General features: G+C 40.7%; 1 protein-coding gene across 4 annotated transcripts in view; it reads left to right on the top strand.

Annotated features, from left to right (window-relative positions):
• Nucleotides 1–18,027, top strand: part of TNFAIP8 (TNF alpha induced protein 8) — a 56,431-nt gene continuing 38,404 nt past the window's right edge. The window contains exon 1 of one of the 4 annotated variants that reach the window (XM_072922565.1): nt 1–94. In XM_072922565.1, coding sequence (XP_072778666.1) covers nt 94 — 1 coding nt within the window. In that variant the 5' untranslated portion in view covers nt 1–93. Of the gene's footprint in view, nt 221–18,027 lie in introns of all 4 variants that reach the window. The other 3 variants (XM_041711463.2, XM_072922562.1, XM_072922564.1) reach the window with 3 other exon arrangements.

Genomic DNA, 18,027 nt, shown 5'->3' with positions numbered 1-18,027 from the left:
CCGGGGCGGGATCGTGCCCCGCCCGGTCCCGGCGGGGAGCCCCGAGCCGCCGCCGCCGCCCGCTGCCCTCGGCACCGCCGCCGCCGCGCACACAGTGAGTGCCGCCGTGCGCTCCGCGGGGCCCCGGCCCGGCCCGTTCCCTCCGCGCACACAGTGAGTGAGTGCCGCCGTGCGCTCCGCGGGGCCCCGGCCCGGCCCGTTCCCTCCGCGCACACAGTGAGTGAGTGCCGCCGTGCGCTCCGCGGGGCCCCGGCCCGGCCCGTTCCCTCCGCGCCGGGCGCCCCCTGCTCCTGCCCTGCGCGCCCGCGGCAGCCGCGGCCGAGAGCGGCGGCGGGGCGGGCGACCCGGCGGCGATCCCGGCAGAGCGCCGGGCTCATCCCGGGGGCCGAAGTGCAGCGCTGGGTCTGGGGCAGGGTCGCTGCCGCGTCCTGTCCCGGCTGGTCCCGGTACCGCGCTCCAGGTGGGAGCTGCCCGGAACCACGCGGGGAGAGTTTCCTCACCGCCAGTATGCTTGGGTGAAGGCTGCTCTGCTCTGCTTTGCTCGGGGAGACCGAAACTCCTCCGCTTCTCTGAGCTAGCTTTCCGCTGTTTTCCCAGAAATGTCTGTGCTTTCACCCAGAGTGAACCGTGCTCCATGTCCGCGTGTGCCGGGGTGCGCAGGACTGACCTGTAGCTCTTGAGGCAGAGGCAAGCGTGGTGGTGCAGCTGAAGTCTGCACGGTGGTGATAAAAGAAACTTTTCTGAGACGTGCCAGTTTGGCTTTGAAATACTGCTCCTGAAGTTCCGCCTATAGGCTTAGTTGTATCTTATTTACATACTGTTAATTAAATAAGGGAGATCACAGTTCAGTGTGGACTCTTCCTTTTTAGAAACCTGAATGGTCAGACCTTCCAAACCTCTGTGTGTCTCTAGAGGTACGTGTTCGCTTTACCTGAGCACGGGTAAAGTCCAGGTGATGCTTCCCCCTCTCAGCACGTGTCTTGTTTCAGTTACGCTCCTTTGCAATTTTTTGTGTAACTGGTCAGTGAAACCACTCACGTTACAAACAGCCTGGTCAAAACTTCTCTCAGCAGTCGTTTTCACACTCACTGGCTACGTTGAGTGCTGCCAGCTCTGTTTATCTTTTGTAAGCTCTAAATAGGAAATTTGCTTTGAAAGAGTGGAGCCAAGCCAAGCCAAGCCAAAAAAAAAAAAAAAAAAAATTCTGGAGAGGAGAAGTGTTGCGGTGGAAAGAGGTATGAGCCCTGTATTTGGAAGACAAAACTTTGCGAACTTGGAATATGCTTAGAAGCAGGAACAAGGAACTGAAGTGTTCTAGTACGTTTGCATTTAGTACTTGAGCTAAAAGGTTCTAGTACATTTAGTGTCTCTAGTTCACCTGAAAGCAAATTTCACCTGGAATACTATTGAAATAGAAGTTATGGTGCAGATCTTTGCAGGAACACAAAATACTGCAGCTTGAAATGGAAATTGCTTGCTCTTTGCCCTGTACAGGAAGCTGCTCATTTCCGTTAAATACAAACTTGCCTAGTCTGACTAAATCTAGATTTCAGTGTGCTCCATGGCTTTAATTTATATGTTTTGAGTTTTCTTTAAGTAGTTGCTGCTAGGTAAAGAATAATACTTGCTGCTTGAAAAGGTTGAGCAGATAATCAAATTTCAACTTTGGTCATTCATATTTTGGTACAACAAGGCAAGTCCTCCAAGTGATGGACAGTAAAATGCCTAATTAGCATTAAGGCAGATGATGCATCCTTACAGCGTAGTTTTATCCAAAACTAATACTGAAGTAGCAGTTTATAAACAGTGGCTGGTTTGAGATAAGTTACATCTTAGGATGAATTTTCTTCTAAGTTGCAGATGTTTGTTTTTGAGTTTAATTCATAATAGAGGTTTTGGGCTAGGATTCACCTTTATGTTTTTTGTTAATTTTTGTACATGAACACTACAAAAATGAAAAGGAGAAAAAAGTCACCAAATGGTATTTGTCATGGTCTTGCCATTGTATATATCCTTTAAAATTACCTACTTAATCTAAAAGATTGGTAGTAACTTTTCATAGATTTTTCTGTATTTATTACTTTCTAGCAGCTGTAACCATGTTCTGGGTAAATTTGATTACAGCTTTACATCCTTAAGATAAATTATAAGGCAAATAGATGGTACTGTGATTCTTTTCATTTTGTCTTTCTTTCCCCACTGCCTTCGTAGGTACATTTCTTGTAATTTTTTATATTTTCCTTGTATTAGACTGATCATTTAAACTACTTTCATCTTGTCCCACTGACAAATTTCTTACACTGTGTTTGTCACATTTTGTGAATCAGATTGAACTGATGAACAGAACGAAATTTTACTGAAAATAAGTATATAGGAAGAATTTTCTTGTAGGGGAAGTATTCTTTGTACACAATATACCTTAAAAAAGTGTCAAGGCAAATTTCGGTAATGTGTATCTCAACCTGACAGATTCTAATGCTCTTGTTTTTCTTTGGAGTATCACAAATACACAAATTGTGGTGCTCCAGGAGCTATGATTTAATGTCGAAGGAACCTGGGGAGTTTTTTGGGCTGGTCTGGGGGTTTTTTAGTGTCCATCTACTCACAGCCATGTTGTCAATTCTATTTGTGATAAAAATACTTACAACATTCTTCAACTGTAATGCAGTGCAGATTCTAGGCCTCTTTATTTTTATTGGCTTTGCAATCACTAAAAGTGAGTATGGTTGGAAATTACTTGGGGATTTTTTCCTCTTATGCTTCCAATGTCATCAGATCATAAGACCCAAAGTAAATGTTACCTGTGTTCAAGTGAAAGTTAAGATGGTATTTTTCAGTTAAGCATGTACACAAGAGGTTTCACACAGCAGTTTTACATTGTCTTTCTCAAGTAATGTTTTGCTCAAACCAGAATTTCCTTTTTAAACTTAGAGATTGACCTCAGCCCCACTGAGAAGTGAGCTCTGTGCTCTGAGACTGAGGTGTATAATTTGCAGAGCAGTGGCAGGCAGCACTTGGCTGTTTCCTAAGCATCTCTAACAAGCCTCAAAGAAGGGGAAGAGTGTGTGGAATACAGGATTTATGTTAGAAATTGTTAATTCAGTGTTTCAGGTGCTGTTGTCTGAACTGATCATTGACTGTCACTTCTAGCCAAAACATCACTTCTTTCTTCATTTCAGTGTGGAGGTTCCTGGAATCTCTGTAGTAAGGCAGGTGTGCAAGATGTATGTAAAATGCATAGCTTTTAAATGAAAAAGGAGTTAAAGCTGTCCTTAATTTCAATACATTTTTATTTGGAAATACAGATAATGACTAGTAAATATCTCAGCCCTTGAGCAAATCTTACAGGGACTTAAAAGGTGCTACATGGCTTTTTTGATGATAATACCCTTAGCTGGCATTGATGTGCTGTATGCTGACAATAGTGGGACCAACAAAACTGGACATGTTAAAACCCAGCATTTTCTCCCATTTATGGAATAATACAGTCAAGAATGTGGGAGTGCAGTAGTGTTGCCCTGTGGAAATCAGGCTTGGTGCAGCTGTGGCTAATGGTAATTATTTGGATATATGTCTGACCCTGAGTGATGGCTGTTAAATCATCTGATGGAGGTGTGTGTTCATGAGCAGTGGGCTGGACTCTCTGTGTTTGCAATTGAGTAATTGGTCTGTTCTGTACCTGTGTCTCAAGACCCCAGAATGAACTGGTGGAACTTCCATTTACCATAGCATTGTGATATTTATTACCTGATCAATTGCAAAAATTTTATTGTGTGGTGTGTTTATTAGGTCTTTCTCAATTAATGGATTTGATTTGCTGTAGTACTGGAGCCTTACTGGAGCATGCCTGAATAGTGTGCCCTTGCTAGGGAGGTCTTAAGAGGAATTCAGGAAATGGCAAAGAGCAAAGCAAACTGTTTTAAATAGAACTGGCTTCTATAGTTGAAGATTTTACATGCTTGCTTCTTTTAGTGTCTTTGGTACTTGTAAACTAAATTTCAAGCTAAACAAGTATTTTTACAGACAATATATTTTTTTCTTGTTTGGTATTTTGTCTGCAAAATACCAAATAGTTACTGGGGCTCAGTTATATTCAGGGTGAGCTGTAAATAACTGAAGAAAAACATGTAACTATAATCCATGTTATTCTTCTACATGCTAAATACTTGTAAAAGGAAGAAATATACTACGCTTTAAGGTAATGAGAAGCAGAAAAACAAGCTGCAAACAGAGAAAGCATATACCTGCATGTCATTATCTGTTAAGGTATTTGTCCATTGAATTGAAGCTGGAATACCTCTCTGGTGGTAGAAATAAAATCCATTAGTTACCTGTGACTGATTGTCCTCTCCTGCGTACATATGGCACACAGATAGTGTTGTAATTTGGTTGCCTTGACAAGCATTTTAAGTAATAATAAGTGATTCGGTGAGGCAAAAAAAGAAATGCCTGTTAGATAGAAAAGTGTTTAAAAAGGGGATAATAATTTTATCCAAACACATGCCAAATTGAAATTTATCAAACAAAATGTTACCACATTTAAATTATTGATTATGCAATATGAGGCGTGTAACCACTGTGATTCCATGAAGAGGAATTTCTCTTCAGCTTCTAAATCAAGTAAATTATTTTCAACCCAATTCCTATACTCGAGTGTTTGATGTGTTTGATCCAATTTGATGTATAGTACTGGGCTATCCAAAGTATGCTGGCATTACTGCAGAATATTATACTTACCTAAAGAACTTACTTTACCTGCAAGTACAGCTGAAGTTCTAGAAGTTAATTGTAAAATTCTGAAAAAAAGGGTATTAAAATTTTGGCTTCAGGTGCTGAAGAGCATTTTCACAGGCTGCACCACGGGCTGCAGGGAAATCTCTGTTTTGGCACCTGGATCATCTCCTGCCCCTCTTTCACTGACTTTGGTGTCTGCAGAGTTGTTTCTCTAACACGTTCTCACTCCTCTTTTCTCTGAGCGCATTTTCATTGGCCCAGTAACCTTCTTCTCCTTCTTAAATATGTTATCACAGGGGTGTTACCATAATTTGTGATTGGCCCAGCCTTGGCCAGTGGCACATCCATCCTGGAGCCAGCGGGCATTGGCGCTGCCAGACATGGGAGAAGCTGCTGTCAGCTTCCTACAGAAGCCATCCCTGTAGCCCCCAATACCAAAACCTGGCCATGCAAAACCAACATATAGTGCTATGTTATGAAGGGGGTTTTGGTGTTACTCTGCCTTGGGGAAAAGAGAGGAAGTTGCTGCTGTGTTAATTGCTACTAATAAAACATCACCATTTTATATGAAATGCGTTTAGAGTTATCTCTTGTATATCATGGTTAACTAGTATGCAATCAGTACCAAAATCACACCTCCCATCTTTTGCAAAACATTTGGCAGATGGGGTTTTTTTTGAGTGTTTACATACTGTGGTTTCAGAATGTAGAGAAATAGTAATTTGGTGTTAGAAGGTACCTGTACCTTTCTGACTCATCTGCTGCAGATGATTCTTTCTGAGTGGTAAGTATGTGCATGCATAAAAAGCTAGATAAGGTCAGCCTAGTTAAATGGCCTGTAATTAAGCCCTGATTATTGTGTTGGTTTGGAGTATTCATAATTAGATATGTGTTTGTTTTTGATATCCTTCCACTTCTCAGCAGAAGGTTATTTGTTTTGTATATATGCTTAGCCCATTTTCCTTAGTGTATTAAAGTAATTATCTGGTTATGTGGAAGAACCTTTGCCCACCTTCAGCTCATTCTCCATCCTTCTTCCTCTGTTCAGAACACAAAATCTGCATTTTATCAGCTGCACTTCAAATTAATTTTTTACTTTATGCTTTATAAGCTGAAACAAAAATTAACAACTGTTTAGCAATTTTTTTTTTCAGTTCTAGCTCATCTTGGTGTTTTATTGTCAGTAACTGTTGATATTAAGATTTTGTTTAATCCTGATGTATATAGTACTGTCTTTATGACTAACTGCAGGACTGTTTTAATTTAAAAAATCCTCTTCTGTGGAAACATTGTTTACTTTTATGTCTTTGATATGGCGAAAAACATTTTGCTGCCTCTAGCTTGTAGTGTTTGGGATTCCAGACATAAAATCTGTGTCTCAAGTAGTCTAGAGTTGATCTTATTTATAGTGTTGCTAGAACTTTCAGCTCTGTTATCTTTTTGGCATGATTGGAATGATTTTGTAGGCAGCTAAGTAGGGTTTCATGGCATATGAAAATTAATTATGTTTTTTATGAGATTAAAAACTAGAAGTTTTTTGCGGAAGATACAGGATGAAGGACATGAGAAGACAAGAGAGACAAATCTGAGCATATTGTGGGAGCCTTGAAGCTTGCTTAGCTGTCCAAAAGTCAAGTTAGAAGAAGGTAGTTGATACCTTTATGTTTAGACATTTTATTATGGCTAGAATTACAATGAAACAGGGAATAGGAAAGCTCAAGGACTTTTTGTGTCTGTGCTGTACTTTAAATGCTTGTGTAACAAAATCAAGAAGCTGTGCTCTTTAATTTTGTTAACCTCATGGTACAAATTGACTGTCCTACATTTGAGCTAAAGAGCAGATCTGCGCTAGCTGTATCTCCCTCCTCTCCTTGTAACTGCTTATAAGTTAATAAAAGCAACCGTATAAAAATATATGAAGTTCATTTGTAGGGATATCTTCTCCTGAAATCTTAAATGGAGTCAGGATGAGTGTGGCAGAGTTTTCTTTTCATTGGGAGCAGCCCTGTGGGGCAGGACTTGGCGGGGATGGTTGATGGAAAATGAGCCAGCAGCGTGAGCTCACAGCCCACAAAGCCAGATGTGTCCTGGGCTGCACCAAAAGCAGCGTGGCCAGCAGGGTGAGGGAGGGGATTCTGCCCCTCTGCTCTGCTCTGCTCTGCTCTGCTCTGCTCTGCTCTGCTCTGCTCTGCTCTGCTCTGCTCTGGTGAGACCCCACTGCAGTGCTGTGTTCAGTTCTGGTGTCCCCAACATAAGGAGGACATGGAACTGTAGGAGCAAGTCCAGAGGAAGGTCATGAAGTCAATAAAGGGACAGGAGCAGGTCCCCTACAAAGCCAGGCTGAGACAGCTGGGGCTGTCCAGCCTGGGGAAGGGAAGGGTGTGTGGAGACCTCATGGACCTTGCAGGATCTGAAGGGGCCTGCAGGGAAGCTGGAGAGGGACTCTTCATCAGGAACTGCAGTGACATGACAAGGGCAAATAGGTACAGGCTGAAAGAGGGGAAGTTTAGGTTAGATATTGGGAATAAAATCTTTACTGTGAGGGTGGTGAGACACTGGAACAAGCTGCCCAGGGCAGTTGTGGATTGTCTCATGCCTGGAAGCATTCAAGGCCAGTTTGGATAAAGGCCTTGAGCAATCTGGTCTAATTGAGGTGTCCATGCCCATAGCAGTGGGGGCTGGGACTTGCTGATCCTTAAGGTCCATTGCACCCCTAAACATACTATGATTCTGTCTTCTGTGATTTCCAGTGGTGTCACTGGGAGACTTCACTGAGGGGAAGTCTTTCTCTGTTTGACTACAGTTTTATTTTCTTGTATATTGAGCAGTATTTGTAATTACTGTGTGTAAATTACAGGATGCTTTACCCTCCTCTCTGATAAGTAATGAAACAATATAGATCTGTTACCATAAGAAGTGCTGTAGGAATCTTAATAGTTTTATATAGCTGCCAGACTGTTTTTTGGTCCTGTACTTGACAACATATTGAGAGGTGGAATTTCTTCTTGTTTGAAGATCTCATTGTAGAAGTTGTTTGTATTGTACCCTTGAATTGCCATGCATTTTGTATCAAGGTCTTATCTACTACCTTTGTGAATTAAATGGATTATTTCCAGGCATATTTACTTGATTTGTTCTCCATGAAGTTGTAGTACTTCAGTGTATTAGATCACTCTCATGTTAAAGAAAAATAAATATTCAAATCTTGTTTTGTTTGGAGCTTTTTTTAATTTATTAGAACTTACAGGTAGAGCTGAATAATAGTAGAAATGCGATTATCATCTGAATTGTAGAAAAATCTGTGTAATCCAAACAATGAATTTGTGTTGTATTGGTCTGCAAAACACCACACTGGTCAGTGATGCGGAAAGTATGCTGATTGCAACCAAATGCTTTTGTGCAGGTTTGCTAGCAGTATTTGCTGTACAAGTGGTTTTGAATATGCAGGTGGATGGTTTAAAGTCACTTGAAATGTCAGTTTTGTTGTTAATACCAGGAGGATAATTGGGAAATAGATAAGGGGGAATAGTGAATGTGAGGTCAGTAATAGGTAATAAAATACTGTATGCATTTTTATTTATTCCTGTGAGGTGTTCAAAGATAATCGCAGGTGATTAGCAGTTTATACATTTCCTCTGCTTCAGATCTTGCATTGGATAGTATAGAGAATCTAAATTGCTACAAAAATACCCATCTGCTGAAAGCATGTGAGACACCTGGGTCCTGTGACCACCGGGCACGCCACAGGGTCAGGTCCTCAGGATGGACAGCACTAAGAACGCTTCCTTCTCAATAGCGGGATGCCACTCAGGCGGCGTTGTTTCCACGAGGGTTTATTGTAAGGAAAGACGGATCGGGGAGAGAGAGGAGACAACCTCTCTGGAAGGGAGTTCGCGCTGAGAGGCCCGAGCTGAGGGCAGGGTAGGGAATATAACTGCGACAGGGAAGGAGGGTCAGGGTAGGAAACAGCCAATGAGGGAAGAGTTCAGAGGTGGAGTAGAGGGTGAGTGATGGGGTGACAACCAACGGGGACAAGGGAAAAGAGTGGTTACAGGGAAGGGACCAATGGGAGTACAGAGAACAAAGAACTTTCCAGAACTGGGGGATGGCTTACATAATGATGGACAGGAACGAGGGGAAGGTACAACTAAAGACTGACAACAGGGGAGGCGGGAAGTTACACACTGGTCACCTCCCATGGCAACCTCCCACAATAAAACATGGCAACAATAAAAGATGAAAAGCATGGCACGTGGTCCTTGCTCTTGACTGAAGCTCATGGACACTGCTGTTCCGTCTCATCCAGGACCCCTAAACATTGGTTGTTTGCTGGTGTTTTCCAGTTGGCTTTGTCCAAATTGTTTATTGTTACCTGTAGTTTTTTGGAAGTTTCTTAGCATTTCAGCAAGATCATTTTTCTAATGACTTGATTTAAAATTTAAGGCCTTTTAAAAATAAAAACCAAAAAATCCATTCAAACTGTATTTGTGTAAAGATCCTGCTTTACAAGGAGTACCCAGTTCTATGAATCAAGCCAGGTATTTAATTTCAGTGTTCACAGAACAGGGTGTATTGAAAAAAAATTTTGAGTTCTTGGGTCCACCTGATGGGGAGTCACCATTTGAGACCTATAAAACCTCTTAAGTGCCTAAAACCAGAGCATGTGCTGCTGTTCTGTACACAGGAAACTATGTCACAAAACCAACCCTGCTTTCTGCTCAAGCACAAGAATTTATATGTGTATGACTGAGGTTGGGGAAGGAGAGTGTGGGGTTACAGTGGACTTCAAAATTTAGGTTTAAAATTATAGGAAAGCAGCAGCTTAAATGCAGCATTCAGCATTTAATGAGCTCTAAGTTTCACAACTGTATGTGACAAAAATAGTACAGAAGTCTACAGCTAAAAATGCAGTTGTGACCTATTTCAACTTTATTTGTCTCAGAAAGTGAATAACTACAGCACAAGTCTGAAAGTTAGTGTTCTGAGTCTTGATGGCAATAAATACATCGATGGAGAAGAATGGCAACTAACAGATAAGCAAAGGAATAAATTTTTAGCTAGGAGGATTAAATTCAGAACTTGATCAAATCAAATACTGGAATAAGGATTAGAAGAACCTTGAGAAGCTTAAATGAACTTCTTGAGATGAAAAACAAAAGACTAAAGAGGAAAAAAAGTGTGTTTAAAGCTTTATTTTTTTTCTTAATATGAACAACTGAGTAACACTGTAATAAAATAAGCTAAAGCTAATAAAATATTTAACAGTGCTAGGCAGAAGAGAAGCCTTCATCAAAGGCTCTTCATAGAAGAGAAGTTGTTTAGATACCCAGCATGACAGTCTGAAATGATGTGATAATGCAGCTTTTTTTCTGTGCTCAGTCAACTAAGGGCTTGCTCTGTGACAGTGGTAGAATCAGTGAGCTAAATTTTTTTCTGGTTTGGTTTTTTGTTTTTTGTTTCTTTTGTGCATGTAAGCTGAGTAAAAATGCATGGAAGGCTTGCCAGCTCTAGAGCATTTCAGAGCGTGCACTTGCCTTGAGAAATGCTGTCAGATCTATCTATGCTATTACAAGAAGTTCACAGCTGGGTTGATCTCTGGCCTGGTGCTGCAGGCCACAGGGGGAGGTGGAGCAGAAGTGCCCCATGCCAGCTGTGAGCATCCCATCTCGTCTGGGGTGGCCTGCAGGGAGGCAGGCACATCACACAGGGTGCCTTGCAGAGTGCTCAGCGTGCCCCAGACTGGTGTTCTCTGCCCTGAGAAGACACCTGCCTCCAGCAGTGGTGTGGAGCCAGACAGGAGTGTGTGTGTCCCCTCTGGCAGGCGAGTGACTGGGCACAGATCTCATGGGGCTGTGCTGGCTGCAGAGGCAAGTAAACAGCTGGACAGCTGGTGTCACACTGGCAGTGTGAAGAGCTGTGAGCACACCTCATTTGTTCTGCTCAGGTAAATTCAACTGAAGTTCTCTCAAGGGCAGTGCTACTGGGCCTGCCTAATTTGGAGGCAATTTGTTAAGGTGCCTAGTGTTGCTACAGTGTAACCCTGAAAATAACATGCCTTAAGCTTGTTTATACTTTAAACAAGACCATACTGTAATTGTGGTTCAGGCTCTTGAGTGAGTGCTGCTTGTGGAAAGCTGTGCATCCCACTAGCAGAGGCCCTTCAGTAGTCAGAGCTGGGAAATCCTGTTCCCTGGACTGCCCCCATCCCTTTCTCAGCTCTCTTTACTGAAAGTAGAATAGAAACAGTAACTTTCTGCAAAATAAAATATGCAAAAAACTGTTACATCCTGCTAGACTTCTCAGTTAAAAAGCACATTATAACATTATCTGCTCTATTCTCCATCAGTGGCCTCAGAGCAATTTGTGGAAGTCTGGAAGCCTGCAGCAGAGCACAGCACTTAGGTGACTGTATCCCAAAGGTTGTGCTCCAGTGTCTGAAAATTTTGGCTGAATACAATAAAGTTTGAAATGGGAAATAGCTGTCTGTGGAGATGCAGTTATTGTGCAGCAGTTGTTCTGTAATACTCAGTGTCTAGCAACTTAAAGCAAAACTAACTTCTATTTTGGATCTGAATCTTGAAACTTTCAGTGCAAGTTTCCTTCAAGGGAATGAAAGGCAAGTGATTCAAAACCAGTGATTCAAAAAAATTTTTTCCCCTTCCCTTTAAATTATTTAAAGTTGTGTTATTTATGCATAATTTAGTTTTTATCTATAAACAGACATTGACAGAGTGGTTCTGTTACTTAAAATGGGAATCCTGAGGAGATTCACAAGTCCATGTAGTTTAGACAAAATTTTAGAGCAATGAAATTTTTACAGTCTAGTCTAACTGCTGAGGGAAGGTGGGAAGATAAACTAATCAAGTTACTCTAACATAAGCTAGTGAAATAAGAAGATGAAATTCAAAAACTGTGGAAAGACTTCAGTTAATAACTTGCCTGCTCCTTCAGTACCCTCTTCTGTTGAATGTTCTAAAGGAAGTAAATAGATTCGCTTTACACCCATTCTTCTTATAGTACCTCTAGTACTATTACATGGACATATGAATGTTCAACCTGAGTAGCAAATTTTGCAATTCCTCTTTTTTATGTGTTCCTTCTATGCAGAGCTTCTAGTTAATTCTTCTTTCCCATGCTCTTCTCCTCCTGAAAACCCCCTGGAGATATTTGACTAGTGTCAGATAAAGGCAGTCCAAGATGTCCTAGTAAAAAATAATCATCACTAAAGGGAAATGGGCTCCTCTTTGAGTACATAAGATCTCTTATTGACAGTGGAGATATGTAAGTGAATTTATGCTGGTGTCTGTAAAGCTGGTTGTGTGATCCATGGTAAATGTGCTCCAGATATTGTTTGTTTTGACACCAAGCTGAGGAGAATCTGTTGGAGGAAACTTTTCTCTGTGACATTTTAAATTCCTTTTGCTTTACATGATTGGAAGAGTTCATATTTCTTTATTGGGATAAAGCTTCCTTCCAAACTGTCAAAGAGAAGAATGTAATTTCTTTTGTGTTTTGCCATTATTCAAGTGAGGAACTTCCAGTAACTGGTAATATTAGTATTATACAGTATCATTTTCTTACATAAGATCAGATTTTTTACACAGTTGAGGAGATAATTCATACCAAGATAAACTTTGTTATACACAGGAATATTTCTCAGGCATCTACTGCTAATGCTTATTTATTGAGTCATTAAGTGCCATGTGCTTTAAAAGTTGTTTTTCTGCCTATGATGTATATATCTTCTCTTTTTTTTTTTTTTCCAGAGTGACAAATCGAGACAGATTTCTCTAAATTTCTCTGTAAAATTTGGCTGCAGGTAGTTACATGTACATCAAGTGAGTGTAGTAGGTCTGAATAGTGTTTTCCTCTGTATGAATAACACACAGAAACTGCTATGATGAAAGCTTTTTTGTGCTTGGGACCACAAGCCAAATTTCTTCTCAAAACCTTATTTTTCCCTTGTTCTTTCCATGTATTACTCTTGGACTGAAGAAAGTAGCTCAAAATATTCAGACCTACATTTTCATTCACAGATCTTTAAATATTTTCTAAGCAAACTGTATGCCTATATTTACTTGGAAAATGCCAGGTGTAATTTCTCATGCTGGTATTCTCCTTGTTTCCTTGACTATATACTCCCATTTTTTCAGAATCATAGAGAATTACCTGGATTAGAAGGGACCTTCAAAGGTAGATTAGGTCTAACCCTGGCCCCCACAGTCATCAAGGACATGTTTCACTAGACAGCTCGAAGCCCCTCCAGCCTAGCTTTAAACATTTCAGGAATGAGGCATCCACGACTTCTCTGGGCAGTGTGTTCCAGAGCCTCACCCTTGTGGTAAAATATTTCTTCCCTATGCCTAGTATAAAACTACTCTCTTTCAGTTGAAGACCCCTTGTCTTATTACTATGGACTCCAGTAAATCGTCTTTCCTTCTCTTTCTTTGAATCCCCTTTAAGTATTGAAAACTCAGAAAAGTTTTCTCTGGGCTGAACACCCCCACCTCTCAGCCTGTCTGCACAGGTGAGGTGCTCCAGTCCTTTGATCATCTTTGGCCTCCTCTGGACTCTCTTCAGCAGGTTCACATCCTCTTGTGTCGCAGTCCCAGAACTGGATGCAGCACTCCAGGTGGGAGTAGAAGGGCAGGGTCACCTCCCTGGACCTTCTAGCCATACTGCTTTTTATGCTTTTTAATGCTTTTCTGGGCTGCAAGGGCACATTCCGAGCTTATATCCAATTTTTCCTATCTTTGGTTTAGTTTCTGTTGCATGCACTTGACTGTATTTACATCTCACAACTCAGTCAATAATCTGTGCAGCTAGAACATTACAGATAGGCAATAACTAGTTGTAGAAAGAAAGAAGGAAAAGCCCTATAATGAAAGTCACAAATTATTCTGCTTTATGTTCTTAGTCTGTGTTCTTTTCAGGGAAAGTTTGCCTAATGCTATGAAGAAATGCATGGCCTTAATCCTCTAGGAAAGACTGCTAAGGTGAGAACAGTGAAAGTAGTTATGTATCTGTGCCAGGTGACAGCGTCAATGGCTTTGACTCCCTCACAGTAAGAAGTTTCAAGGAATATTTTATTATATTTGTGACTTTTCCCTGTTTAGAATGACCTGCAACTGAGTCTCATTTCTGAAAAGAGATATTCTTAGCTAATGCAACAGAATTCAGTGTTTGCATGAAGCTTAATTAATGAAACATTTACCTATGAAACTTCCAGATAATTCTGGTATCATGAAAGTTTTTGGGAATTCTGGGGGAAAAAATGAAACCTCCATCAGATTTCTAGATGATTTACATAAAAATGTGTCATCTATAGAGATAATTTTTTAAAAATAGTTTAGTGCAGGGTACTGCATCTTTAGGGGAACTGGGCTTTTTCTCTGCTTACATCCAGAAAATATATGTTTGGATTGTCTCTGTGTTTTTATGAATATTACTTATTTTGCATTTTTGTGGGGTTTTTCCCCCTTATAATTTCTGTTTATGTGTAAAGAAAATGCACCTCTTCTGTCTTATGAGAACGCCTGTTTTGTTTGTCAGCCATGGGAAGCGAGCACTTTCAGCTCTTTCATGCCTGCTTGGGTAGCATATGCAGATTTGGAACCTGTTTTTCAGAGGCAAAATTATGGAAATTTGTTGCTCTGCTGGCAACTTAATTTGTGTAGCTTAGAATGGAATTCTAGTACTATCTCAGAATAGCATTAAAGCACCTCCTTGTGTTAACTACAGCATCAAGTACCAGATAGCTGTAAGGAATTGTACCTTGTCAATAGCTATATAATAAGGAAATTTTAGACTGTCCTTTGGATAACATCTTTTTTTTTTGGTTGTTTTTGTTGTTTCAAAAGCATTGAATTTTGCTAAAATTACTTGCTAGTAAAGATGATGAGTTGCACCACATTCCAGGATGTGCAGCTGTGTTAGCCCACTTGCAAAGTAATGAATGTATTTGTTGTAGAGACTGTGCAAGAAGACCAGTCCCTCAGTGATTGAACTTCTTTCCTTATTGGAGAGCTTGAAGCCAGGAAACTGGAGCTGTTGAGAGACTGCTTCAGAGGGTGCATGTTAAAACCAGCAAAAGCCTTTTCAGTCACAGACTGAAACCAACTCTCATACTGCAGTCATCAGCTGCTTTCATTCAAATTCTTCTCTTCCATTGTTTTCCAAATAGGTACTATAAAAAAACCCTTCACTTCTCAAGCTTCTTTCCTAAAAGAAACTAAATATATGATATTTTAAGCCTGTTAAAATAATTTTTAACATGGCAGGAGTTGAGAAGTGTCTATGACTTTACTAAATGATTCTTTATTTTGAGTAGGAAAATGGATTTAAAGAAATTTAACTTAAAGATTATATTAATAATACCAAATTAATCAGAATCAAACTCATTATGGGCAATTTTCCTGGTTTTGCCGACTGTAAAATTTTAATGTTTCTGGACCTAAATTTCACTGCTATTCTTCAATTAATATTGAATGTTATTGACTTTGACTCTTAGAAAATCTTTTCTGGTGTTTCACCTCTTATAAACTAGGGACAATCACTAAGTATTTTTTGCTAATGTTTATGCTTGGTACTGTGAAATCACTTGACGGAATTTTTACCTTTAATTAAGACATCCCCTAATTCTTTTTGACAAGATAAGGTTTGTAAGAAAGAGCTTTATAGCTTTTGTCCTGGTCCTGTGTGCACTCATACCAATTTCATTAGGCCAAAGGTGGTGGCTGTGCTTTAGGAATAATACCTGGGAAAAGCCTGCCTTCTGAATCACAGGTGCCCATATAGCAAGCATTTGCATCTCATGTTGTGGTCGAACCTAATTTTAACTCTTCATGGGCACTTTCACTCTTAACAGAGGTAGCTGGGAGATTTGCTCCAGTATTGGAGGCTTCCAATACAATTTTACTTGTCTTCTAGCTGGTCTGTTCTTGCATGTTTTCATATCATGAGTTAAAATAATTCTTTACATTACCTGCTATTCAGACCCTGGATATTTTCATAGTCTGAGATCTTCTCTGATGAGCATGCTGGTTAAAAGAGGAAATATATCAAATTCTTCTGCCTGCTGTGCATTCCCTTCCCTTGACTGCTACATTCCTCCTTTGCAATTCCCCTGGTTTGAATCCTGCTCTCCTGAACAGTGCAGACAAGTACATGATTTTCTTTGCATACATACGTACACATCTGTCATAAATAACATCTCTAGGTGGAGTCTCTGCTGGAATCACTACTTATGGTATTTCTCTTCTGTTCTTGCTGGAGAGAGACAGGTGGACTCCTCTGCCAAGTGTTTTCATGCTGCCACAGGCATAGATACACACTGGCATTATCTGTTGTATTGTGGCAGCATTTCTGGTACAGCTTGGAAGAAGGTTGGGCTCATTGATCTTTTAAAATCTGAATGATTTCAAGGTTTTAAGACTAGTCATCAATGAGCAGACTCACATGGCTGCATTACTAGCAGTTTCTTATGCATATTATTGGCAAACATGGAAAGACGTTTTTCTTCATGCTTAACTGTGACAGCTGCTCTGAACAATGTTTGTGATGGTGTAGCAGATGCGTTTGGAGCTCAAGGGCATGTGGAGCTGTAAGATCCTGGGAGGACCTGGTGAGGTCCTGGTACACAATAAAGCTGTGAAATGGTAACTGAAGCAGAAGGAGATGCAGTGGGTTTGGTTCCTTCACTTTCTGCATGTGAGAAACTGTACAATTCCTTAGTAAATATTGTCAGGATTCAGCCATTTGAGCTTTTAAGAGCCAGGGTGGAAAATCCCTGGTCACTTGAAGTTACCCTTGTCTCAGGTGAAGGTTAAGCACTGCTCTCAGCACACACTGCTGAGGTAGCTGCTCATCTAAAGTTGGCCTGAGGATGAAGAAAGCTCAGTTTAATAAGATAAATACCCAGAAGGAGAGAAGCTCAGTGATGTTTGTATTAGGCATGCAGCATTTCAAGCACAGTAGGTGTTGAGATTGTGGGTATGTGAGCCTCAAAGGAAGCTGTAGGGTGAATATTGTGCTGGGAGCATTTTGGAAGTGGTTTTGGAGTTATCTTCTCCACCATGAGAATTGTGTGCCATGCAATGAAAGAGGTAGTTGATGAAATAAATGGAATCAACCACCAATGCTGACAGGCAAGTCTGATGCAATGACAGCCATGCTGGGGACGTTATCATGGTAGCCTGAACTTGTGTCTTGAAATAGTCAAAATCTGTCAGGTTAGGTGAAGGGTGGATAGAGAGAAACAAATGTGGTGAACCTAGGAAAAGGGTTTGAGGTCTGGTAATGTCCCCTATTACCAAGTGTGTGTAGTGCCTGACTGAAGGTAACGGGAAATTGGGCTGAGAAATAGGCCGCGCAACAGAAGTACTTTTTAAAAAGTGTGTTGAGTGAGTGTTGTTTCAAATGCAGGAACTTCTGTGTAATCAAGCAGCACAGGATTATGCATGACAGATATACACCAGTGGAAAGGTAGCTGTAGTAAAGGGCTGCATAACTGAAGGAAATACAGTGAGCTAATAAATTGTCAGTCTCAGAAAAGGAAAGATATGACCAGAACAATTTTTTTACCTGTGTGGTCTCTAAATGGTTAAAGGATTATGATGCATGACTTTGGGCACAGGATAAAAAGCAAGGCATCCTTAAGCCCACACATTTTATTACTTTAGTGAGTTTCTGTAGAAGAGTTGAAGCTGTGCTTTATTGTTTAGCCACATACCATGTGTCTATATCATTCTTTGTATGGAGATGAGTGTCTTGTCTCACCATTGTTGTCTTATCTTTTTCAGAGCAGTGACAGATTGGTTGATTGGTCATGATCCTGTGGCACAGGACCTTTTCCTTTTGTTTCCAGTGGATAATATCCTCTCTGCTGAACAATTCAAGTCAGTTGGCACTGATTTCACAGCCCTTCTGTTGCCAAAAATGTCATGCTGTCCTGTTCCCATGCTTGTATTGTTTCCTTCCTTGTGTCAGCAGAAACATTCATGTTCGTCGGAATGAGGAACTCAATCATGAGATCTGTTAGACTTTTTTATTTTCCCCCCATCAGTCTCTTTTTGTGAATTAATTTTTCAATCTGATGTGTTGTGCAGCTAAACAGATGCTTTTGCTACCACAGGGAGCTCTCAGGCTGGGTTAAAGGAAGGGACAGAGCGGGTATAACATGTCTGAGGGTTGGGCATTGTGCAACCACTTCATTTGGAGGCAATGCTTAAAAGTTTGTGTTCATAAAAGAGTCACAGTCTGACTTTATGCTTAGGTACACTGGTCTGTATCCCA

This window comes from Taeniopygia guttata, chromosome Z (assembly GCF_048771995.1).
Source record: "Taeniopygia guttata chromosome Z, bTaeGut7.mat, whole genome shotgun sequence".
Classification (NCBI taxonomy): Eukaryota; Metazoa; Chordata; class Aves; order Passeriformes; family Estrildidae; genus Taeniopygia; species Taeniopygia guttata.
This window is presented reverse-complemented; position numbering and strand designations above follow the sequence as displayed.